The following is a 23,009-nucleotide window of genomic DNA, read 5'->3' as shown; positions in this document are numbered from 1 at the left end:
AGGTCACCAGAGCTCCCTTGTAGGCAACAGATTGCTGCACAAATACAATGTTTCTTGGTGGTCTCTGTCCTCGGTGATGAGCTCCAGGGAAGTAAGGATTAAAGCCACTGGGTTGCGAATGAGAAAGTTAGTGGTTTGAACCTACCAGCTACTCCACTGATGTGGCAGTCTGCTTCAGTCAAGACTTAACAACTTTGGAAACCTAGAGGGCAGTTCTTCCTGTCCTCTAGGGTTGCTATGAGTCACAATCAACTCCGTGCCATTTGGGTTTGGGTTTGGTTTGGTCCTCAAGGGGTTGTTCTTGATGTTAGGTGCAGTTAAGTCAAGTACGACTCATTGTAACCCTTTGAACAAAAGATCTGAATCAGCCTGTGCCATCCTCCCTCACACTTACTGACACACAAGAGCCCACTGCAGCAGTCACTGTGCAAACCCACCTAGTTGAGGGTCTTCCTCCCCTTCACCAACCCTCCACCCTTCCCAGCATCATGTCCTTCTCCAAGGAACAGCCCCTGCTAGCAACATGGTAGGCAGGCAAATACAGGGTGGCTCAGGGGCTCAATAATTATGCAATGTGGGACAACATTAAAGTCAAAAGCAGTAAGAGATGTATGCTCGTGGCCTTCTTTACAAATTACCGAGGGTAAGAAGTCAGGTTGTTTTTTGTTTTTAAATTTCCAATTCATCAAGAGTCAATAACTTTTGTAAATACAAAACCATGCCGCTGAGTGTGGTGAAAATGCCAAATTGATACCGAAGCGTTAAAATTCTTATTCTCCTGTTCTATCCTTATCACATCACAGACAAGATCACTGTATTGCCAGAAGAGATCCCTAGTCCATTGCTGGGCCAAGCTCATGATCAGTGGCCAATACCCTTCCCCCACTTCTTGTAGGTCTAATTAAAATTTCTATTTTATTAATTTTATAAGTAATTCATGTCCACACAGGACTGAACTGAACTTCATTTTCAGATGGGCCTTGAGGAGGGTGGTTCTGGGGCAGGCAGGACAAAGACGAGGCCATTCCAGGCTGGGGAACAGCATAGGAGGTGGTGGAGAAATGGGCTTGGTGCATCAGGAAAGCAATGAGGAGACTGTTTCCTGCAGTGTACAACATGAGCACTGGCACAAGTGAGTACAGGGCAGCAGAAGTCAGATGGTGAGAAGCTGGAATGCCAGGTGAAATATTCTACATCTTGTCTCATAAGAAATGCAGTTTCTGAAGACTGTTGCACAGAGATGTGCCATGCAATATTTTTTACTATGATTGTGAGAGTTCTCTGCAACATGCTAGATGGAAAGAGCAGCCTGATTTGTATGTGAGGTTCCCACCAAGTGGTAGGTGCTCCATGTAAGTGTTGGTTGCCAAGGAAGGAGGAAGCAGAAGCTTTAGAAGACATACTGGCCTCAGCAGAGAGGGTAGGGTGGAGCCTGCTTTGCTTGAGAACACAGCTATGTCACTCAGGCAGCAGCAGGAGTGGATATAAGGCACCTGGGGGAGGTGCTTGCAGAAGGCAAAGATTGACAGGCTCTAGGAGCAAAAGGAGAAGTCAGCCAGAGATGGCTTAGCCTTGGGGCTGGGTGGGGCCTCAGGACTGGGAGGTGCAGACACTAGTAGACTTGCCTTGTCCTGTCCTTTTCCAGGTGGCAGTATCTGCACAGGTCAAGCCCCCCAGCCTTCAGCCACATTTCCTCTCTTGCCCCCCAGCACTTCCCCTTAGGCACACCTGTCAGGATCCCAGTGAGCTCGGCCCCTCTCCAGGCTTGGCTGGATCATACACTCAGCTGCTTTAAAGCTCCCAGGGAAATCCATTCCCAGGCCCACAGCTGCAACAGGTCCCTAAGACATCCTCCCTGCTGTGTTGCTTCTACCAAGAAAGGGAAAAGGCCCAGCACCTGTCCCTCAAGTGCTGAGGGCTGTGAGCCGGACCAGATGGCCTGCAGACCAGGGACCCAGGCAGTAGCAGGAACTTCCCCAGCGTGCGCTCCCTTGGGGTTCTGGGGTCTGCTGCCCAGGAAGGGCTCTGCTTGTTGTTTTTCTCTGGGGTCCTTCTTCTTCTGTTCCCCCCAGTACAACAGCTGCCTCTCCAATCAGCTTCGCTCTCCTCATTCGAGAGTCCAGGTGGCCACAGATGCCACCTAAGAAATATCTGGACGGCATCCCAACTGACCTACACAGAATGTGTGGTCTCCGCATCAGGGGTGCTGAAGACTGAGACGGAGCTCCAACCTCAAAGGCCTGCACTCACTGAGCAGACACTGGCCCCTGCAATGGATTTATGAAGCTGCTAACTGGGCACCTTTTGACGTTACTGTTCTCAAAGCATGCTGGGTGGGAGACAGGCTAGTCCTACAATCAGCCATATTTTCCAGCAGAAACTGAGAGAGGTTAGTTGTTCAAGGTCACAAAGATGAGGAGCAGTAAAGTTAGGAGCTTTCTCCTTTGCAATTACAAAGCTGCTGTGCCTGTGAACGGGACAGACAGGCCTAAGCTGAGGACGGCCTCTTTGGTGCTTAAGCTCATTTAGTTCTCACTGCAGTCCAGAAGGGTCACACAGAAGGTGAATGGTGGAGCTGGGACAGAATTCAAGTTGGTGGGATTCCAGAGATGGTAGTTTTCCTTCAACAAAGGACCCTGTTCCTGGCTGAGGGGTGTACGCTTGGCTGATCCTTCACCCACTTGGCCGCGCCCCTCTTCGCTCTCATTGGTTCCATCTCTGCACATGTTTCCACACCTGCTTTGGATTTCCTGGCTTCTACTGCCCTTCAGGGCGTCAGTAACACCACCTCCCAGAAATGTGCCTTTCCTCTGACTCCAGGGACTGACAAAGACAAACCAAAGAGCTGTCGAGTCTTTATTGACTGTGGGAGGTGGGTCCTGGGATGACCCAGTTCCAAAGCTGACAAGATGAAGGTCACCTATACAGATGCAATTACTGACTGGTGGGCTCTGAAGTCAGCCTGTTCCTCTCCAGCCCTGGCTGACCTGTGCCCCACATCCTCACCCATGGCAGAGGATAATAGAGGGACACTCCCAGGAATGAGGAAATCCATCTTGGAGAACTCACTGTCAGCTGGAAGTTCCTCTGAAGTCACTGTTTTATCTTTCAAATTCAAGTCAATTTTTCAATCCAGGCTATAAAGCATCCATGTTTGCTTTAACATTAAAATTTTTAAAATTACTTACCAGCTGGGACACTCCCGCCCCTGCTGCTCCTTTTCACATCAGCCATCACCCACCCCAGTCTGTACTTGAGAAAAGGGAATCTCGGGGTCACTGCCCTACTGAGACCATCACCCTGAAGGACTGAGTTACAAATCCAGGGCCCCCAATCCCCTTATCTTCTTGCTCCAAGTTTCCCCTTCTTAGCTAGAAGGGGATAAAAGAAGCAAACAATCTGTCTTGGTGTTGGGAAATACACAATGCTTCGCCCCTGCATTTAAGGAAGAAGGGAGCCAGGCTCTTAAGGTCCACAGGCCTTGCCATCCAGAGCACGTCTCATCTTTGGAAACACCATGGCACCCCCAGACTTCACAGGCAGTAGTACCAGAAGCCTGGGGCTGGCCGGTCAACCTGGGGCCCACACTCCACAGGCCTTGGAAGAGGGCCCAAGGTTTCCTCCTCTTCCACAAAGACTCAGCAGCCTGCATCTCCTTCCTGCTCAGCTGGATGGGACTCTCCCACCTCAAGTCACTTCTCCAGGTGGCAACTGAGGCCCAAGGGGTGTGGGGGGGGGCGTGTGTGTGTGTGTTTAGAGAAAGGAACAGTGTGTATGGAAAGAGAGGAAGAGAGCTAGGGTAGAAAGAGAAACATATAGACTGGCTACACACCACCTAATGCCCTGGAGTTGATTCATTCCTTGAGACCCCAGCAGCTGACTTTTTGGAAGCAGATGGGTAAGAGTTTCTTCCAAGGCACTTTCTCTGGGTGGATTCAAGGCTTCAACCTGAGCAAATCCACCATTCTCTCTCAAGGAGGAGACATGGCGGCCCTACTGCAGCAAAGCCACTGCTGCTGCCAGGCTCTGCGGCCAGAGGGACACACCCACTGCCTTTACTTAATGGTCTGGGCCATAGGCTTTGCTACCACCAGGTCCCTGCTGGGGACTGAAGGCAGCAGTGGGGGTTGTGTGTGTTTGTGTGTTGCTGGGCTGTTCAGATGACGTAACACTCACCGGAGGGTGCTTGCGCTTCCTCCCAGGCCGCCCCACCTTCCGCGTGGTCGTGCCGGGCTCCTGCCGCTCCTCCTTGCCGCGGGATTCCTCCGGCTCTTCTCCCTCCTGTGGGCACAGACAGCCTGTGAAGCCAGGGTCTAGGAGGCTGCACCCGAGAGGAATGTCACTCAGGGGTCCTCCCAGTCTGGTCCACACCTCGCTTCTAGTCCAGCCCACGCCTCCCACGCCCACGTCTGCCATTGCCAGCGCCCCACGCCCTCGCCGGCCGGGCCTCGCCAGGCCTGTGCTGCGCTGTTCTCTCTAGAACGGACAGACTTTCCTTCATCCGGCCCGGGGACCGCTGGGCCACCCTTTAACACCTTCTGTGACTACATCCTGGGTGGGATTCTGGAGAAAATCCACAGCCTCAGCTGCATGTATCTCTCCTGCCTAGAGACGTTTCCTGAACTACACGATCACAAAAGAATTCATTGCTGTATTTAGTAGTTTATTAATTAATACACAGATAAATCTGACATAATTAGAGAAGCTGAATAAAGTCTGTATTTAATGAATTGCCTTTGTTGAGAATAAAGTCATTTGAAAAGAAATATTAAAGGACCTGCAATAACAGAAACGAGAACTATGGTTGAAAATGTTGTTGTTGTTGTTGTTATTGTGTGCCGTCGACTCAGAATTGACCCACAGCTGATCCCAGGGCATTTTCAGAGGCAGTAAACCACACAGGAAGACTTCCCATCCTTCTCCTGCAGAGCAGGCAGCAGAGCTGAGCCCTGTGTCCCTGGGCTGGCAGCGCCATTCCCACTAGGCCAACAGAAGCATGGAGGACTATTTTGCAGCTCCTGTAAATACACCTGCCGTAAAGCGGCTGCTGGGTGGTGAGAGACCTGCAGATCTTGGTCTTGCTCACAAGAGCATCTTGGAGAGACTATGTCTGGATGTTTACTGTGTGGTATTTTGTTTTTGTTTTTAATAGCAATGTCTCATGTGTATGTGTATGATAGAAGGAGAAAATTTGTGTATGCATGCATGAGTGTGAATCTTGGTCCTTCTTCATCCACCTCTCGGGACACGATGGAGGCCCGTCCCCTCTACCCCTCACACAGCATCTGCACACACGCAGACCTCCCAGTGCTTGTCTCCTGAGGCACAGAGACATAAACCTAGAAAGTCCTCTCGCCCCACTGCTCCAGTCTGGCCACAAACCACCCACGAGTCCATTCTGACTCAGCCAGGCTCCAGCATGACTAATCACCAGCAGAGACAGTGTGAGGGGGGAAGAGGCAGAGAGAAAGGGATCCTGACCCAGGAGGAGGACAGCAGGGGCCCTTCGTGCCCAGTCCGATGCCTCTGAGGACCTCTTCGGGCAGGGGGTCAGCCCAGCACAATCCTGGCACCCTAGTCAGAGACAGGCACAGCACACAGGCCTCCTGAAGATTTCATTGTCATGGTCTGCAGTGCCCTACACAACTTTCATTTTCTGCAATTTCAAAATAGCTTTGTGGTTTGCCACATTATTTTTCAGGTGATGGTGGGACATGCAAATGGAAACCTCTTCTGACCAACTGCAGACTTCAGAACAAAGAGCAGAACATCACTGACCCATGCAGCCAGCCAGTCGCCCATTCACACATCATCTCCCCCATTTACCGATCTGTTTACCAACCCATCATCCATCCATCCATTCATCCACTGCATGACTAGGAAGGATGTGTGGGGAGGTAGCGTGCTGGGGATAGATTAGTGGGATAGACTAGAAAGAATATTTAGGGCCTCAGTAGCTGAGGTTGTGTGAGTCCTCTAAGGAGACTGAAGTTGAGGATGACTAGAGGTGCCAAGTCTTAGCACAAAATGGTAGCTACAGTCAAATTGGAGAAATGGTAGAAGTCATAAAGGAGCTGGAGAGAGGCTGGTTGGAAGAGCAGAAAGAGAATGCCAGGCGAACTGTAAGAGGAAGGAAGGAGAGGGCTACCACTGCGAGAGGTCCAGGCGGTCAGGTGCAAAAACATTGAGGTCACTGAAATGTGGCTAGGGTTGGTGACCAATGACGTAGAGAGGACACTGTCAATAAGCGGTGCAGAATGCCGAGGCCATGAGGGCAGAGGCTGGAGGAGGGCTGGAGAAGACAGTTTAAGGAGCCTAGTGCACAAAGACTTCAGAAGACAAGCGAGCAGGTGGGTGGGGGAAGCCTCATGCATGTCTCTAGCAGGAAAGGGAGGACACCATCCCTGACCAGAGAGTCATGTGCAGCTCTTTTCCAGAAAACACAGTAGGAAGCGGTGGGGGGAGAAGCGAGCTGATGGTGAGGTCTCTGTGTCGCCCTGGGATGGGATGGGCCAGGCGAGGGTGGCCCCAGGGCACACGCCCCCAGTAGGACAGGCCTGCTGGCTCAGAGCTATTTTTCAAGCCCTCCTCCCACGGCCCCACATTTAAGAAAGAATAAGAAAAACACTTGGGTCACACATAGAGCAAATATTACCAGTGTGGCTTAATACTTGTAAAGGTGGCTATCAGATCTACACAGCTGTGGTGAATTATTTCTGGCTGGGTTACAGCTTTGGGCCTGATTCTACCGCTGTTCAACGGGCACCATCTGGATCATCCTGACGAGGTATCTCAGCATTTCTACAACAATCGGGTCAGTGTGAGGACATAGGAAGGGTATCGGGCTGGGAGCAAACGGACTTGGGTATGAGCCAAGATCCTCCATTTGCTGGTGACAGAGCTGGCCTCGCAGAGCCTCAGCTGCCCGTTTATAAGGTGAGAGGAAAAAAGAGGAAAAAAAAAACTTTTAACTATTCCTTGGGTTTTTGAGAGATCAGGTGAACAAACGGTTTGTTCAATTGTTTTGTTCACTGCGGTATCCACAGAGCACAGAATGTTGTTGTTGTCTGGTGTCGAGGTGGACCTCATAGCCGACCCTCGAGCTGGGTGTCAGGAAGTCATTTTCACCTCACAGTGACCCCATGCCACAGAGTTAACTGTCCCACAAGGATTCCTGGGCTGGGATCTTCACAGAAGCAGATCATGAGATGTTTCTCCAATAGAGCCTCTGGAGAGTTACCAGACCAAACCCGTTAGGCTCCTGAAGTCACATAGTAGGTGCTCAATAAATAAATGAGTTCAAATAGATAAAGGCTCATGTACAAATCCATAAGCCCCTTATATGCGCGCGCATGCGCGCGCGCGCGCACACACACACACACACACACACACGACATGAAAAGGGACAAGTGTGCATGAGGCTCAAGGGCCACTCTAATCTCCATGACCCCAGGAGCAGGGCACAGGCTGACTCTCAGAGGCAGTAAATCACACAAGAGAAGACTGCACATCTTTTTCCCATAGAGCAGTTGACGGAATCGAACCACGTGCCACGGGTAGGCAGCACCGTTCCTTACCACGAAGCCACCAGAACTCCCAAGCGCCTAGAACAGGGCCCACAAAAAAAACCCTCCCTTGATTCCGAGTCAATTCCAACTCGTGTTCCAGAGTAGAACGGCATTCCTGGGGTTCCCAGCGACCGCACTCTAATGGAAATGAGTCCAGAAGGTGCGGTGGCTGGGCGCCCTGTGAAAAGATTGATGGTTGGAACCTACCAGCCTTTCTTCAGGAATAAAGACCTGGTGATCTGTTCCTCTAAGGATTACGGCCTCAGAACTTCATGGGGAAGTTCTACCCCACCATACTGGGTCCCTGTGAATTAGGATTGCCATGACAGCACGTAACGATCTGACAGAAATAAATTGTTGGGTCTTTCCTCAGCCGTGCCACTGTGTGGATTTGAACCACCAGACTTCCAGTTAGTAGCCAAGGACAAACTATTCTATGACACCAGAGCTAGAGACCTATCCAGTCAGGCATCTGCCCTGGAAAGCTGTAGGTCAGACCCAAGGGGGCGAGGTGCTGAAAACACCAGATGGACAATCAAGCAGCAGCGATACGAAGCCTTTACTAGCTGCTGCGGAGTCCGCTTCAGCTCCTGCTAGCTTTTTGTGTTACAGTAGACACGCGCTCTGTTGGGTTTTCATCACTGTGCCCTGTGGGGAGCACACAGCCAGGACTTTCTTCCAAGGCACTTCTGGGTGAGTCTCAATCACTAAGCTTCTTGTAAGTAATCAGGCATTTCATCTCTTACACTGCCCAGGGACTCCCTGTAGGTGTTCTACTACCCAGGAGTCCTATGCTTTGAGTCATTTCTTCAACAAAGTGCAGTTACTACAGAGAGAGTAATTGGATTTTTTGCAGCTTTTATTCTGAATTAATCAGAGATGTGAAAGCCACTCAGGGCTTGCTCAGTAGACATGAACGACGCTTCTCACAGTGCCCTGACGCAACTGCAGCCTCAAAAAGACTCTTGAGGAGTCAGGACATTTCAGGAGGCAGAAGCCCACCTTCCATCAGCCATGTTGGAAAAAAGTTTATGGGTCCCTGCTGTGAGTCCTTACCTGGAGTCACCAGGCTGTGTCAGAGCACGTGCTCGGCAGGCTTTCTGCCCTGTTGAATTCAATTCAGCACAACACACCCCAGGAGGAAGGAGCAGGCCCCCCTGATGCCAGGAACTCTCTCCCTAGAGGCTGGGGTGACACCATCCTGTAGGGAGTCTGAAGGGAGTGTGCAGGACAGGGCTGTAGGACACCACGCCGCAGCCTGGAGTTTGCTTGTGTTGAGGAAACCTGGTCTCCACAAGACACTGAGTCAAGTTTTGCACCCAGGTCAGCCTGAGCCCTCTTTCTGTCTTTTTCCCACCCCTACACAAACCCCAGCTCCCAGCCACACATGTGCAGCTATCACTCACTGCCACAGACAGATTCCCACATCTGGCTGGTGCTGCTGCAGAAAGATGCTGAAATGCTGGGGCTCAGTGATCTTTTCCAGAATGCAAAGCTGATTATATCACTCTGCAGAGCTTAATTCCTTTCCAAGGGGGCTCCCAGAGGCCCGCAGGCCCAAGCCAGCCCCTGAGCCCAGGATCTGGCCCAGCTGCCTGGACCCTCTCTCCTCTCCGTCTTCTTCCCACCAAGGCACCAGGTGCAAAGCAGGCTGCTTCCCTCCTCCTGGGCACAGGGTATTCCTTCCGCCAGGACTACCTTCCATTTGGGGTTGACCAGTAAACCCTAACTTACTCACTTTTCAAGCCTCACTTCCTGGATTCCTTGTCCTAAGTCACCCTCTTCCTACTGCTCCTCTCTTCTCACTGCACCCGCTATTGTGCACTGCAAATGTCAGTTATCCTGGGACCACACTGTGGGCTCCTTGAGGGAAGGGACAGTGTTTTATTCACATTTGCATGCCCAATGCCTAGCACAGGCACTCAAGAAATACTTGGCGAGTGACTTGATGAGTGAGACACAGGTTGTTGCTGGGTGTCAGTGAGTCAATTTCACCTCACGGAGACCCCGTGCCACAGAGTTAACTGTCCTACAAGGTTTTGGGCTGGGATCTTCAGAGGAGCAGATCTTGAGCTGTTTTTCTGGAGAGTTACCAGCCCAACACCATCAGGGTTCCTGGAGTCACATAGTAGGTGCTCAATAAATAAATGAGTTCATACAGACAGATGAAGGCACGTATACAAATCCAGAAGCCCCCTACACACACAGGCATACACATGACATGAAAAAGGATAACTGTGAATGAGGGTCAAGGGCCTGCCTCTCTGATCGCCATGACCCCAGAATCAGGGCACAGGCTGACTCTCTAGGCTTAAATATAACTTCACTTTAGGTTTATGTAACTCTTGACGGCTTTCAGAGCACCTTCACATCGGGTGCCCAGTTAGATGGGGACGTTACCCTGCGCCTCTCTCTAAACTTCTGAGGCTATGATGTGACCTACTTTTAGCACAGCTCACTGAATGCATTATTTCAAGCCACATACGGTTTCTCATTCTGACGGGCTGGGCTGTGATGATGATAATCTCTAGCATTTGTACCATATGTGGTCATTAACAAAGCCTTTTCACCTATGTTATTTTATGTGACTCTTAACATTTCACAGAAAGCATAGCCAGCCTCCCCCAACCCCACGTCTCACTCCATTACAAAGGGGTGAAATCCAAAGTTCAGAGAGGGTATCTGGCTGGCACAGATCAGAGGGCAATGATGTGAGGCACTCAAAACATGAATTTAAATATTTTGATTTCCACAGCCATGGGTGCCTACACTGTAACAGGCCATGCCGCCCACGACATCAGGCTCTACTGACATGCACACATGCGCACACACCTACATGCAAGCCCAGGGAGGTCACAGGAGTGAAGGCAGATGGGGCAGAGACATTGTGAGGCTGACTTCCCAAAGCATGAGGTCCTTGCCTTGTTACGCAAAATCCTGGCCTTTACACAATAATTGCGGTGTCTCTAATAAGTACTTCAGATTTATGATCTATGTCGGGTGGGAGGTGCCTATGCCGGACTAACCTCAGAATATCAATCTTGTGATGTTGACCCATCTCAGGGGAGGGGGTAGGGTTTGACCTATGTAAGGAGACCACCAGTTCTGGACATGGAAGTTCCAAGGGCATACTGGTTGGTGACAGGTACAAAGGAGGATCAAGTGACCCTCTCTGAGACATGGAATTTCCACACTGGAAATATCTCAGAGCTTTCCTATGTCTTTTCATTTGTATCCTTGTTTTCTGGAGCAAAGATCTAATAATTTGTAGCCAACTCAAGGGCAGACACTTCAAATCTACGAGCTGCTCCATGGAAAAAAGATGGATGATCTCCTCCCGTGTGATTCACAGCCTTTGAAAACTTGCTGGGAGGTGGGGTGCTCAGCTCTTAGTGGGTTCTAACCCCATGACACACAGTTATAACAGTAAGTAGAGCCCTTTCCTAAGTTCTGTGAGTTCTGCTAGTCATTTCACAAGGAGTAGTAGGAGCCAGAAGCAGAATTTAGGGGATGTTAAGGAGCCTTGGGGACCTAGTGGTGAGGAGCTGAGCTGAAGTCCTGAAGGCATGCAGTTCAAACCCACCAGCTGCTCTGCAGGAGAAAGATGGACAATCTCCTCCTGTGCTTAAGATTAAACCGCCTCTGAAAACCTCCTGGAGGGTTGGCTATGGGTCAGCTCCAACTCGATGGTATTCAACAACACCACCAAGGACCCCTGAATTTACTCCTGCAGGAGAGAGCCTCCCTGTTAACTCGTGAGCTCTGACCTAGCTGCGGGGTGAGGGGCGGGGGAAGCAGTGCTGCATGTACAGCTGGGTTCAGAGCAGAGGCAGAGAACTGATAATGACTTGAGCTACAATGGATTCTTCCCGTTTGGTGGGAGAAGTGGGGTTTGATTTTTTTTTCCCCCAGCAGGCATACATCCCCATTCACGTGCACCCATACACAAACACTTCCAGCAGGTTTTTGCTTAGCCATAAACCTCCCCCACCCCCAGGCACGTTCCCAGAGGCCCTTGCCCAGGGAAAGCCAGCTAGCGATACGTGCTCTCTTCAGGACATCCACCGGATGCTACTGCCCCAGCATCCGACGAGCAGATGTCTCAAGTTGGTGTCTGAGTTCAGGGGATGAACTTGCTGGATCTAGCCAGCCACTTGCCCCAGGCCCCCAGGGACAAGAAGCATGAACAGCCTTTGCCAGCTGGCTGGCGGGCTTCCCAGGGGCTGTCTGTGGTCGTGGAATTCAGCGAAACGAATTGGCTTCTCCAGCAGGCAGAGCCTGTCCAGGGCTGCCTGAGCGCCAGCCGCAGGCACGGGATCGCACCCCGCTCCCCGCACATGCATGCACACGCGCGCCTGCACATGCAGACAGGCCCAGACCGGCAGAGGTGGTTCTGTCTAGAGAGGTGAGTGACAGCACACCGCTGCTCAGAGGATGGGCAGGAAAGGGCCAGGGGCCTGGGGATAGCATGAATATCCAAGCAATGGTACCAAGAGTCACTGCAGACAACTGTTCTCCACACAGCACCCCAAACGGCTCCCCTCCTAATTTAAGTCACCTCCCAAAGCTCATCAATCAGCCCTTTGTTTCAATTATTCAACAAGATTCAACAAATATCCACTGACTGCTGAAGCTGGCTGTCTCTGAGTTGACGCTAACTCCATGGTGACCCCATGTGTCAGAGTGGAACTGTGTTCTGCAGAGGCTTCAGGGGCTGAGCTTTCAGCAATGGGATGCCAGACCTTTGTTTCGAGGCCTTTCCTCATATTATAATGATTGGTGAGAACTCTGGCTGTCTTCTAGAGGGCAGGCTTCTGGAGGGCAGAGGCTGTGTCTTCCTGGCCCTCTAAGTCCTACTCCTGGCATTCATAACAGCAGTGTTAAATGCTAAAGGGTTGAAAATGGCTAAGTCTGTCTGTTTTCCAGGCCCTCCTGCCAGGGGTCCAGCCCAGCCTCCACTATCTGTCCCCATGTAGGGGCTCGCCACCTTCCAGGGCGGAGACAGCCCCGACTTCAGCCTAAGCAGCAAGCGAGCCTCCTCCCCACAGGACACAGCAGGCCCTGGACACTGCAGCCCAACCGTGTTCACCTCTGGCCTCAGCGCTACCTTGAGGCCCTGCATCAGTGTCCTCATTTACTGAGCAAGGGTGAAACCAGGCTGCTCCTTGGAGGCAAGGATTGTGAAGCTTCGTCTGACATACTCTGGACATGTTGCCAGGAGGGACCAGTCCTTGGAGAGGGACGTCATGCTTGGACGGGTGGAGGAACAGCGCAGGAGAGGAAGGCCCTCTATGAGATGGACTGATCAGTGACTAGGGTAATGAGGGTATGTGTTGGAAACAATGAAATTGGCTCAAGATAGAGTAGGGTTCCGAGCTGTTGTACATAGGGTTGCTATGAGTAGCAGGTGACTCTACAGCACACATCAACAACAACAACTGTGTATAAAAATGACAAAGTTTTGCCTCATATACTTTGGGCATGTTGCTAAGAGAGCCTATTCCTTGGACATCATGCTTAGAAAAGTGAAGGTCAGTGAAAGAAAGGAAGACCATCAGCCAGATGGACTGACACAGTGATGGGGGCAATGGGCCCAAGTACATCAGAGACGGTGAGGATGGCACACGACAGGACGGGATTCAGATCTGTTATTCATAAATTCACTATGAGATGACTCAAAGGCACCTAATAACAACAAAAACAACTGTGTGTACTAGAAAGAAAAATAAGCAAAGAGGGAGCTCAGTTTAGAGGGAGAGATGATATATACAAACAAATAAGTCTGTGGCATTGCGCTGAGAGCGAGAGTGAGCGAGCCCCATTGCTCCCCACCCAGCCTTCTCCCAGGGCCTGCTCATCCCTGACCCACCAAGCAGGCCTCATTCCCTCTCTCCACACGCTTCTCCCCACCAGCTTTCTGGAGGCGCTAAGCAGGACATGCTTTTTCTTGCTTCAGAGCCAGCAAGAATCCAGGTGAGTCGATTTAGTAACTAGGGAATTCTGCCAAGTTTCCTAAGCCCTCTGAGCCTCAGTTCTTCTTCTGTAAAATGGGGATAATGAGAGTAGAGGCCTCCTGGATTATGCTGAGGTTAAGTGAATTAATTGCCAAATAAAAGAAACCCTTTTATATTTCCCCTTCAGCACTATATAAACGTGATATGGTATTACAAGTAATATAAATTATGTTATAAGTCATCTAAGTGGTATTGCACCTGATTATAAGTGCAGTATCTCTAATTGCCCTGTGCCTCTCCACAGAGGCAGCCGCAGGCCTCTATGCCAGGTCCAGGTGCCAGAGAGTAAGAGCACCCCTCTATTTCTCAATCATTCTAGGACCAGGCCCTCCTCAACTCGCTTCCGCCTGCTGTCTTCCTCCCCACAGAGCTGAACTCAGCCTTTTCCTGCCCAGGCCTTGTGACCTCCACCCTCTCAGTGGCCAAGCCCAGGCATTTAGATCATGGGAGACCTTAAGTGACTGTGAGCGCACCTTAGGACGCTGACTGAGGCCCAGGAAGGGTGCCCTCACCGTTAGGAGCTGCTGGGCACCACTGTGCCCTTAACCACTCACTAGCCTTGCCTCACTTTTGTCCCCCCTTTTACGGGATGAGACTGCAGACCTTCCACCCACACCGTTTCCACTCCGCCTGCGTCCTCTATTCATTCTTCCTGCTCTGTGCCATCTTGGGGCTGCAGTGGGTCTGAACCACAAATGTACAGGAAGATGGATAGGAAGGTAGGTGGGTGAATGGATGGTTAGACGGACAGATAGATGGGAAGGTAGGAAGACAGACAGATGAACAGACACCCATGCCATCTGGTCAACCCTGACTCATGCGACTGTCCATCAGCTTTCCCTGGCTGTCAATCGTTACGAGAAGAGACTGTTCATCTTTCTCCCTACTACTGGCTAGCGGATTCAAATGAAAGACTTTTTTGCCCCCTCTTTTTTTTTTTTTACTCTTTTTGTTGTTGTTGTGTATTGAATCAGATCCAACTGGCACAGGAGGAGATTGCCCCTCCTTATCTAGGGGAGCATCTGGTGGATTTGAACCACGTGCCTTTGAGATTGCAGTGCACCTTCTTGCCACTAGGCCACCAGAGCTCCCCAAACATCCCAATACCTTATGCACTACACCACCAGGCCTCCTCCTTTATAGGCAGACAGATATCCAGAACAAACTCTAAAGCGAGCTTAATATGTGCCTGTGGTAACCACTGTGCACATATCTCACTTAACTCACTCAAGCTGATAAGGTACCATCTGCCAGCTCAGAGGTCACATGGATCGGTGGCTAGCAGCAGAGTCCAGATTCAGACACAAAGACATCTCCGGAGCTCCACTAACCCCTAGCCAAGACTGCAATGGCTGCAGATGAGTGAAGCTTGGAATAGAATAGTGCCTCGCTTAGAAAACATTAAAGACTGAGGGCCACAACCCAAATGTAGGTCCCGTTCAACTCGTGGTTGCACACTGTTTACATAACACATCTGCTGAGCATACTCAAGAATCAAATAAACGCCACTGAGCTCAAACTATGCCGGCTGAGTTCCACAAGAAGGGAGGGCAAAGCTTCTTTTGCTGTGGCTATTTAAATGTACTAGGAGGGATGCTATTTAAATAACTCCTATAGTGACTACTGTAAAGCAAAGAGCAAGCCTTAAGGCAAAGTTTGTGGGCATCCGTGTGCAATAAAAGCAGAGTGGGTGGGGGTGGGCACAGAACTGGCCTATCAGCAAGACAGAGAGTGGAGTTGGCAGGGACCCTGCCGAGGATGCCCTTGAGTTTGCTTATCAGAGCAGAGGAAGTGCCTCAACATGCAGGGAAATCAAGGTTGGCCTGCCTCTGGGCTGGACTCTGGAGAGAGAGGGTGGGAGAAGTCACAGTGCGCGCGCACACACACTCACTCACTCTCTCACACACACACACACACAAAACACACACACACACGTCCTACTAAACAGCAGGAGCGCACACAGTCAGGGTGAGTTATTCTCTATCTTTGAACTTAGAGTTCTGGGGGGTGGATACATCTCATCTTTGTATTTTTACACTCCTTCCTTTACTAGGTCCCCCGGGAACGTGTATTCTGCTCATCCCAGACTTGTGGAGCCCTCCATGTGCTAAGCACCTGGAAAGGCACCTCATCTGGACAAAGAAGGAAGGAGAGATGGAGTGGGGGAAGCAGCAGAGTGGCCACAGCAGGGTCTCCACCGAACAGTGTGCACTTGGTGAGTGGGTGGTGCATGGGATCCCTTCCTCCTCAGTGTCCACCACGAGACAGAGAAAGGCTGTCAGTCATTCTTAGCCCATCCTGGTTTGTTGTCTAAATCAAAACACGCTAAACTGTGGCAGAAAAAAAAAACGCGGGTAGTATCAGAAAGCTCTGAGGCCAGAAGCCATTCTTCAGTCCACTCCCCAAATATCTTCACATAGGGAGAAGCTTGAAGACCACAGAAGACAGCAGAAGAGGCAACTGGTTCAAAGCTTAGGGCCACCGCTTTCTAAATGTCTCCACCACTTTGAGCTTCGTTTTTAGTCTCTGATAAGGTTGTTGTTGTTATGTGCCATCATGTTGCCTGCTATGTATGTGACCCTATGTACAGCAGTTCTGAACACTGCCCTGTCCTGAGCCAGTCTCACTAATTCTGACACACCAACGCCCATAGCCTCATTTACTGTATCAATCCATTTCATCAGGGGTCTCCCTCTCCTGTGCTGTCCCTCCACCCTTCTGAGTATGAGGTCCTTCTCCAAGAACTGGTATCTCTGGTGTTGGTCACATGCCAAAGTATGTGAGACGGAGCTTCAAAATCCTAGCCTCCAAGGAGAAACTTGATTTCGCCCTCTCCAGGACAGACCTATTTATTTTCTTGGCAGTCTATGGCATGTTCAAGACTCTTCTCCAGCACCACAACTTGGAAAGCATCGATATTCTTTTTCTGTCATCCTTAGTCATTGTCCAGCTCTTTGAAGCCTAACAAGTAATTGCCAACGACCATGGCCTGGATTAGGCGCACCTAAGTCTTTAGCTGACAAAGTTGCTTTTCAGCACTCTGGAGAGGTCCCTGACAGCAGATTTTCCCAGTGCAATTCCTGGTTCTAATTGTTTTTCTGTCAAACATTTTTCTAGGTGGTGTAGCACTGGTCTGTGCATTGCTGTACAAAGGTAACTCATGGTTGCTGTGATGCTGAACACTGAGACACTGATGTGCCAAATATGATAATGGTGACCCATGGTGGACAGTGTTTGCTCCCCAATTAAAACAAGCCTGGAAGCAGGAGTGGCATCCACTTCTGAAATGGCTTGCTTCTGTAAACTCTATGAACAGTGCTCAGGCCGTTCATTCATAGGGTCGCTATGAGTTGTCTACGACTCGACGCCACCTAACAACAACAGTGTTAAGAGTGTTGATTGTGGATCCAAGCAAGCTGTAATTGTTAACAATCTCAGTATCTTCTCCATCTATCATGGTGCTGCCAACTGGTCCAGTGGTGAGTCTTTGTCTTCTTTGATGCTGCGATTCATAGCTTTAAAGAACATCTACCAGATAGTAGCACTCTGTGTGCATGTTGGCCATTATGCTTCTGCGGTCAGAGCAGGCAGGGGAGCTGTGAGATCACAGGCCCAGCCGGACTCCTGGCCAGCTGTACTTGTCAACCTGTTATCTGAGGAAACCTTCTATTCTCTTTCCAACTTTCACCAGCCTTCACTTTCCCCTCTGGAAATCTCACTCTATGGAATCTCACTTCCATAATCCCCTTCTTGATCCAGGACCAACGTGCTTGACCTCCTGATTGGTCACCTCCCCATTCCGTTTTTTTCGATTTTATTTTAAGTTTATAAAGAACTTGGATTTCCATTCATTCATTCATTGTTGCACATTTTCTGCCCTGCCCACTCCTCCAGTTTGCTGTTTTCTTTGGGAAAAAAGTTCTTTCATTGTTATACAGTCATTCCCCCTAGACCACTTTAATATGCAGCTCTTATTCTGGACTCCTGTCATGACAATAATACCTAATCATATATCCCTTTTAAACAGTTCTCTCCCTCATCTGTTTCAATGCCGTGTACATTATTTATCTCCTCTTTTCTTTATTTCCCCCTAACCGCCATGTCAGTCCTGTTTTATTACAGTGGCATTATGCAGTATTTGTCTTTTTGTGACTGAGAGACTTCATTCAGCATAATGTCCTCCAGGGTCACTCATTTTGTACAATTATTTCATGAGTTGTTTTTCAATCCTGCATAATATTCCATTGTATAAATATACCACAGCTTCTCTATCCATTCCTTTGTTGATGGGCACTTGGGTTGTTTTCAATTCTTTGCTACTGTGAACAAAGAAGGAATAAACAGGGGTGTGCATATATCTGCTTGGGTGGCAGTTCTGGTTTCTTTGCGGTATATTCCCAATAGAATTGCTGGGTCAAATGGTATTTCTATTTCCAACTTTTTGAGAAAGCACCATACTACCTTCCATAGTGGTTGCACCATTTTACACTCCCACCAACAGTGAATAAGAGTTCCAGTTTCTCCACAACCTTGCCAGCATTTGTTATTTGCTGCTCTGTTGAATTTTGCTATTCTTACCGCGGTGAGCTGATATCTCATAGTTGTTTTGCCCACTTCCCTTTCAACCATTTTATACAGTCTCCAATCAAGTGACAAAGTGGTGTTGCTGTTGTTAAGTGCCGTCGAGGTGCATGAGACTCATAGCGACCCTATGAAGGAGAGTCCTCCACGCTTGGGTGTTTCTCATCCTCTCTCCAGGTTCATAGGGTTTCCGCAGACAAGCTGTTACGGAAGTGGATGCCACTCCTCCTTCCAAGCTTGTTTTAATCGGGGAGCTCCACCCCACACTAAGTGACAGAGTAGGGGTATGTAAATCAATGAGGCAACTATAGCCCATCTATGGGACTGGATAGCTTGCAAATAATGCAAATTAGAAACACAACTCATTGTAGAGGCTGATGCTGGGAGTCAATTATGCTTCAAAATGACCCCATGAACAGCAGACCTGAACCTTGCCCTGTCCTGCACCATCTCTAATATGCTCGAGTCCACTATTACCGTCTCTGTGTCAATCTATCTTGTTGAAAGTCTTCCTCTCTTCCTCTGACCTTCCATTTTCTGCATCTTTTTTCAAAGACGAGTCCCTCCTGACAACATGCCCACACTGTTCTACCTGGCCTAGTGGGTAATGGGTCATGCTAGCAACTCAAAGCTACATGGTTTGAATCCATCAGATGCTCCACAGGACAAAGATGGGCAATCTCCTCTCAAAACCTGCTGGAGGGTCAGCTTTGAGTTGGCTCCAACTTGACAGCATATAACAACAACAATGAGGTGACTAAGGAGCTCTGGTGGCCTCGTGGTAGAAGCTGCACTGTCATCCTAGAGGTAGGTGGTTTGAATCATGCAGCTGCTCTGTGGGAGAAGATGGATAATCTCCTCCCGTGCAATTTACTGACTCTCAAAAACCACTGGAAAGTCACTTATGAGTCAGTTCCAACTCAATAGCTAAAACCAATGAGATGATTGGTCAGTTTTGCCATCATTCTAGGCTGAAAATTAACCACTGCAGATGTAAACAGGACTGGAGGGGTGACTTCACTAAGTGGAACTTGTCCTTTGGACCTGGGATCTCTGCATGGAAGACCTCCTAGATCCAGGAAACAGAAAGCTGTAACAGTGGAGACTGCAAGGCACGGTGAGATGCAGCAGGACCAGGATACCAGCAGGAAAGGATCTGGTCGGCCTCCTGGCCCACACAGCAAGCTGGCTGAGCATCTTCCAGCAGGAGGCTTGCCGGCAGAGAAGGGCATCTCTGCAGTACTTATCAGTGGAGCAAAAGAGCTTTGTAACATCTGCCCAAGCAAGGCAGAGGCTGGACTTACCCAAGAGACCAGAGAGGTCAAGAGGCCAAGGACCTCAAGAAGCTGAAGGTCTGGGAGAGATCTGCCTGTGGGTGTAGTTGAGAAGCTGTCCTTACTGAAGAACCATATCTCAAATCTTTCTTGTTCCTGAACTGTGTATAACCTATTACTTCTCTAATAAAGCCACAACCATGAGCTTGTATTAGTTCTGTGTGGTCACTGCAATTAATTATTGAGCCAGACAGAGGAGAGAGTGTTGGAGGAGTGAGAGGGCTGGTGTCAGAGTGGTAAAAAAACTGGAGTGAGGTGGTATGACTGACCTCAGCTTCAGAGTCTACTTTGGGCTGATCTTATTGATTTTAATTGATTCTTCTTCCCCCAGGTGAAATTAGGAGGTCAGGTGACTCTACCACACCTAACTGGGAGGCAGTTCCAGCCCCAGCCAACTCTGGCATGTGAACCCATCAATCACAGATTTGCATCTAGCCTGCGGTAGGGGGAGCTGCGATTATTCTATAGAGAGGAATTATCTACTATCATTTTCCTTCCTATCCTGCCCAGAAAGAATGTTTTGACATAAGAGAATCCAAACTCACAAGTTACTGTCATCAAGTCAGAATCAACTCATAGCTGGCCATCCAGCAGGTTTTCAGTGGCTGTAAATAACACAAGAGGAAACTGCCCATCGTTCTCCCCTGGAGCAGCTGGTGGCTTTGGACCACATGCTTTGGGTTGGCAGGACAACTCTTTACCCCTAGGCCACCAGAGCTCCCTATTTACTGTAGGATAATTAGGTCATCACAAATGGTTAAAGAAGATGCCAGATTCCGGGCACTGAAGCATCAGCATCTCATTCCTACTTTGAGTAAATATGGCTGGTCATTTGCATTTCATTAGGTTTGTCATTTTGACTGTACTGAATTTATTTATACAAGGAGCCCTAATCATGTACTACTACTGCCTTACATGTTGGGCTGCTACCAAAGGTCACCAATTCAAATACACCAGCCAATCCACAGGATTTACAATGTACACTCTGGGAAACCATGAGCCAGAATCCACTCCATGGCAGTGACTGGTTTGTATTTTAACCTACACACCTGTTGTGGTTTTAATATAGAAGCAGAAGATACACATGTTTAGATTTATAGGTGCATAGACTGTCAAAACAGCAAACAGATTATGTCTTGGAGAAAGTGCAGCCAGAATGCTCCTTGGAGACAAGATGACAAAACTTCGTCTCACACACTTTGGGCATGTTGCTAGGAGAGGCTATTCCTTGGAGAGGTACCTCATGCTTGGAAAGGTGGAGGGTCAGCAAAATAGAGGAAAATCTTCAACCACACGGATTTACACAGTGACTATGGTAATGGGCTCAAGTGTGTTAGAGGTGATGAGGATGGCACAGGTTAGGCCAGGGTTCAGATCTATTGCTCGATGGTCCCTAACAACAATTACAACATACTTACATAATGTTTTAAATAAAGTTAAAGTCAACACTTGGGAATAAAAATTTTCCTGAGCATTACCTCTGTATTACAGGCTATGTTGAGGACTTTGGGATTCACACAGAAGAGAGGCTGGGAGCCTGCCCTCTAGGGGCGATTATCAGCCAGACATTATCCATATCTTAACTATCAACAAATTCATCTTACTTGAATCCACAATCAACACACTTAGCACCAACAGTCAGGAGAAAGTCTGAAGTCAGCGACCTCTCCAAATTACTGAGGAGCAATGATGTCAATTTGAGGATTAAGGCTGTGCCTGATTCGGCCACAGTCTTTTTCAATCACTTGCTATGCACTTGAGAGCTGAACAATAAATAAAGATTACAGAAGAAGAATCGATGCTTTTGAGCTTTGGTATAGGAACAGAGTACTGAATATCCCATGGACTGCCAAAAGAATAAACAGATGTGTTTTAGAGAAGGTATAGTCAGAGTGATTCCTGGAAAGCTTCAGAAATGGAAAGATAGATGGGTCAGCGAAAGAGAAGATCCTCAACCAGATGGACTGTCACAGTGATGTGTCAATGAACTCAAGTATGCCAGAGATTGTGAAGATAGCACAAGCTAGGACAGCATTTAGATCTGTTGTTCATGGGATCGCTATGGGTTGTACGTGACTCGATGGCACCTAACAACAATGACTCTTAACTCATTGTCATCTAGTCTGAATCTACTTATAGCTGACTCTGTGAGTTTTTCCTCACAGGAGGAGACTGCCCATCTTTCTCTAAAAGAGTCGCTGCTGGATTTGAACCGCCACAGAGGTGCCACCTCTGGGTTAGCTGCACAACTCCCTACAGACAAGGCCAGCAGCGGTTCTCAAAGGTTAGCATGCAACCCAGCCCTCTAAAGAGTGGGCTCAAATGCCGATACCGTGCTCCATCCCTGAGTTTTCTCACTCGGGTGGGCTGAACTGTTGCTTTTTTAACAATTCTAGGTGGTACTGAAAACTGCTGGTTCAGGGGTCACATTTTGAAAAGGACAGATCAGCTACAAACTGAAATTCAAAGCAAATCTAAGCAAGAGTTTTAACCAGGAGAGGAGAGAAAATTTGGGAAAGGGCATAACAGGAAAATAAAAATAGCGAACCCATTGCCATCGCATCAATTCTGACCAACTCTATGGGTCAGAGTAAACCTGCGCCATAGGATTTCCAAGGCTCCGGGGCACTGAATATCCCATGCACGGCCAAGAGAATGAAGAAAGATGTCTTGGAGAGCACACACAGAAGGCTCGCTCACTAGAGGGAAGGATGGTAAAGCTCTGTCTCACATATTTTGGGCGTGTTGTCAGGAAAGGCCAGTCTTTGGATAAACACATCATGCTCAGAAAAGTGGAAAGTCAGTGAACGAGGGCAGGACCCCAACAAGATGGACAGACACAGTAAGTGAAACTCTAGGCTTTTGTGTGGTAGAGACAGTGAGGATGGCACACTGCTCAGATCTGATATTCATTGGGTCGCTATGAATCGTACCTGACAACACTTAATTAACAGTAACAACAATCTTTATGGCACATCTTTTCTCCCAGCTAGTTTAGTTTCAAACTGCCAACCTTTGGGTTTGCAGCTGGGAGCTCTTAACCACTATGCCACCAAAGCTCTTGCTGGCAGCACAGAGAACAGCCTAAACAAAGGCGCTGCAGTTCCAGGAACTACTCGATGTGGCTGGAGCATAAACTGAGTGGGGGCGTGGCAGGGAAGGAGGCTGGGAGGGCGGTGAGTGGGCAGCCCTGCCCCTTCCTGCTGCCTCACCAGGTTCCACTGTCCCAGGTGCTCCTGAGACAACCCTGCCAGTCTCCTCAGGCGACTGCAGCCCAAGCCCACACTCCTTCCCTGCAGCATCCCTGCCCCAGGCTCAGCTTTCACACTCAGCGTGGGCGGGTATCAGTGTCTCTGCTGAACCTTCCTGGGCAGCTCTCTCTGGAGCTGCTGGAGCCAGCCCAGAGGTGCCAGGGAGTTGTGCCAGGTAAGCCTGCATGCGCACGGGGAGGGGGGACGTGAGCAGCTGGGGAGGTGCATCAGGCTGTGCTCTGGGCTCGTCTTTCCAGATCA

General features: G+C 49.3%; 1 protein-coding gene across 1 annotated transcript in view; it reads right to left on the bottom strand.

Moving 5' to 3' along the window:
- The window catches only part of DNMT3A (DNA (cytosine-5-)-methyltransferase 3 alpha), a 104,384-nt gene that overhangs the window by 78,859 nt on the left and 2,516 nt on the right, over positions 1–23,009 (bottom strand). Inside the window, exon 2 of the mRNA XM_006880619.1 lies at positions 4,177–4,281. Coding sequence (XP_006880681.1) covers positions 4,177–4,281 — 105 coding nt within the window. The remainder of the gene's footprint in view (positions 1–4,176; positions 4,282–23,009) is intronic.

Source organism: Elephantulus edwardii, unplaced genomic scaffold (genome assembly GCF_000299155.1).
Source record: "Elephantulus edwardii isolate Elephantulus edwardi_28Jun2011 unplaced genomic scaffold, EleEdw1.0 scaffold00009, whole genome shotgun sequence".
Taxonomy (NCBI): domain Eukaryota; kingdom Metazoa; phylum Chordata; class Mammalia; order Macroscelidea; family Macroscelididae; genus Elephantulus; species Elephantulus edwardii.
This window is presented reverse-complemented; position numbering and strand designations above follow the sequence as displayed.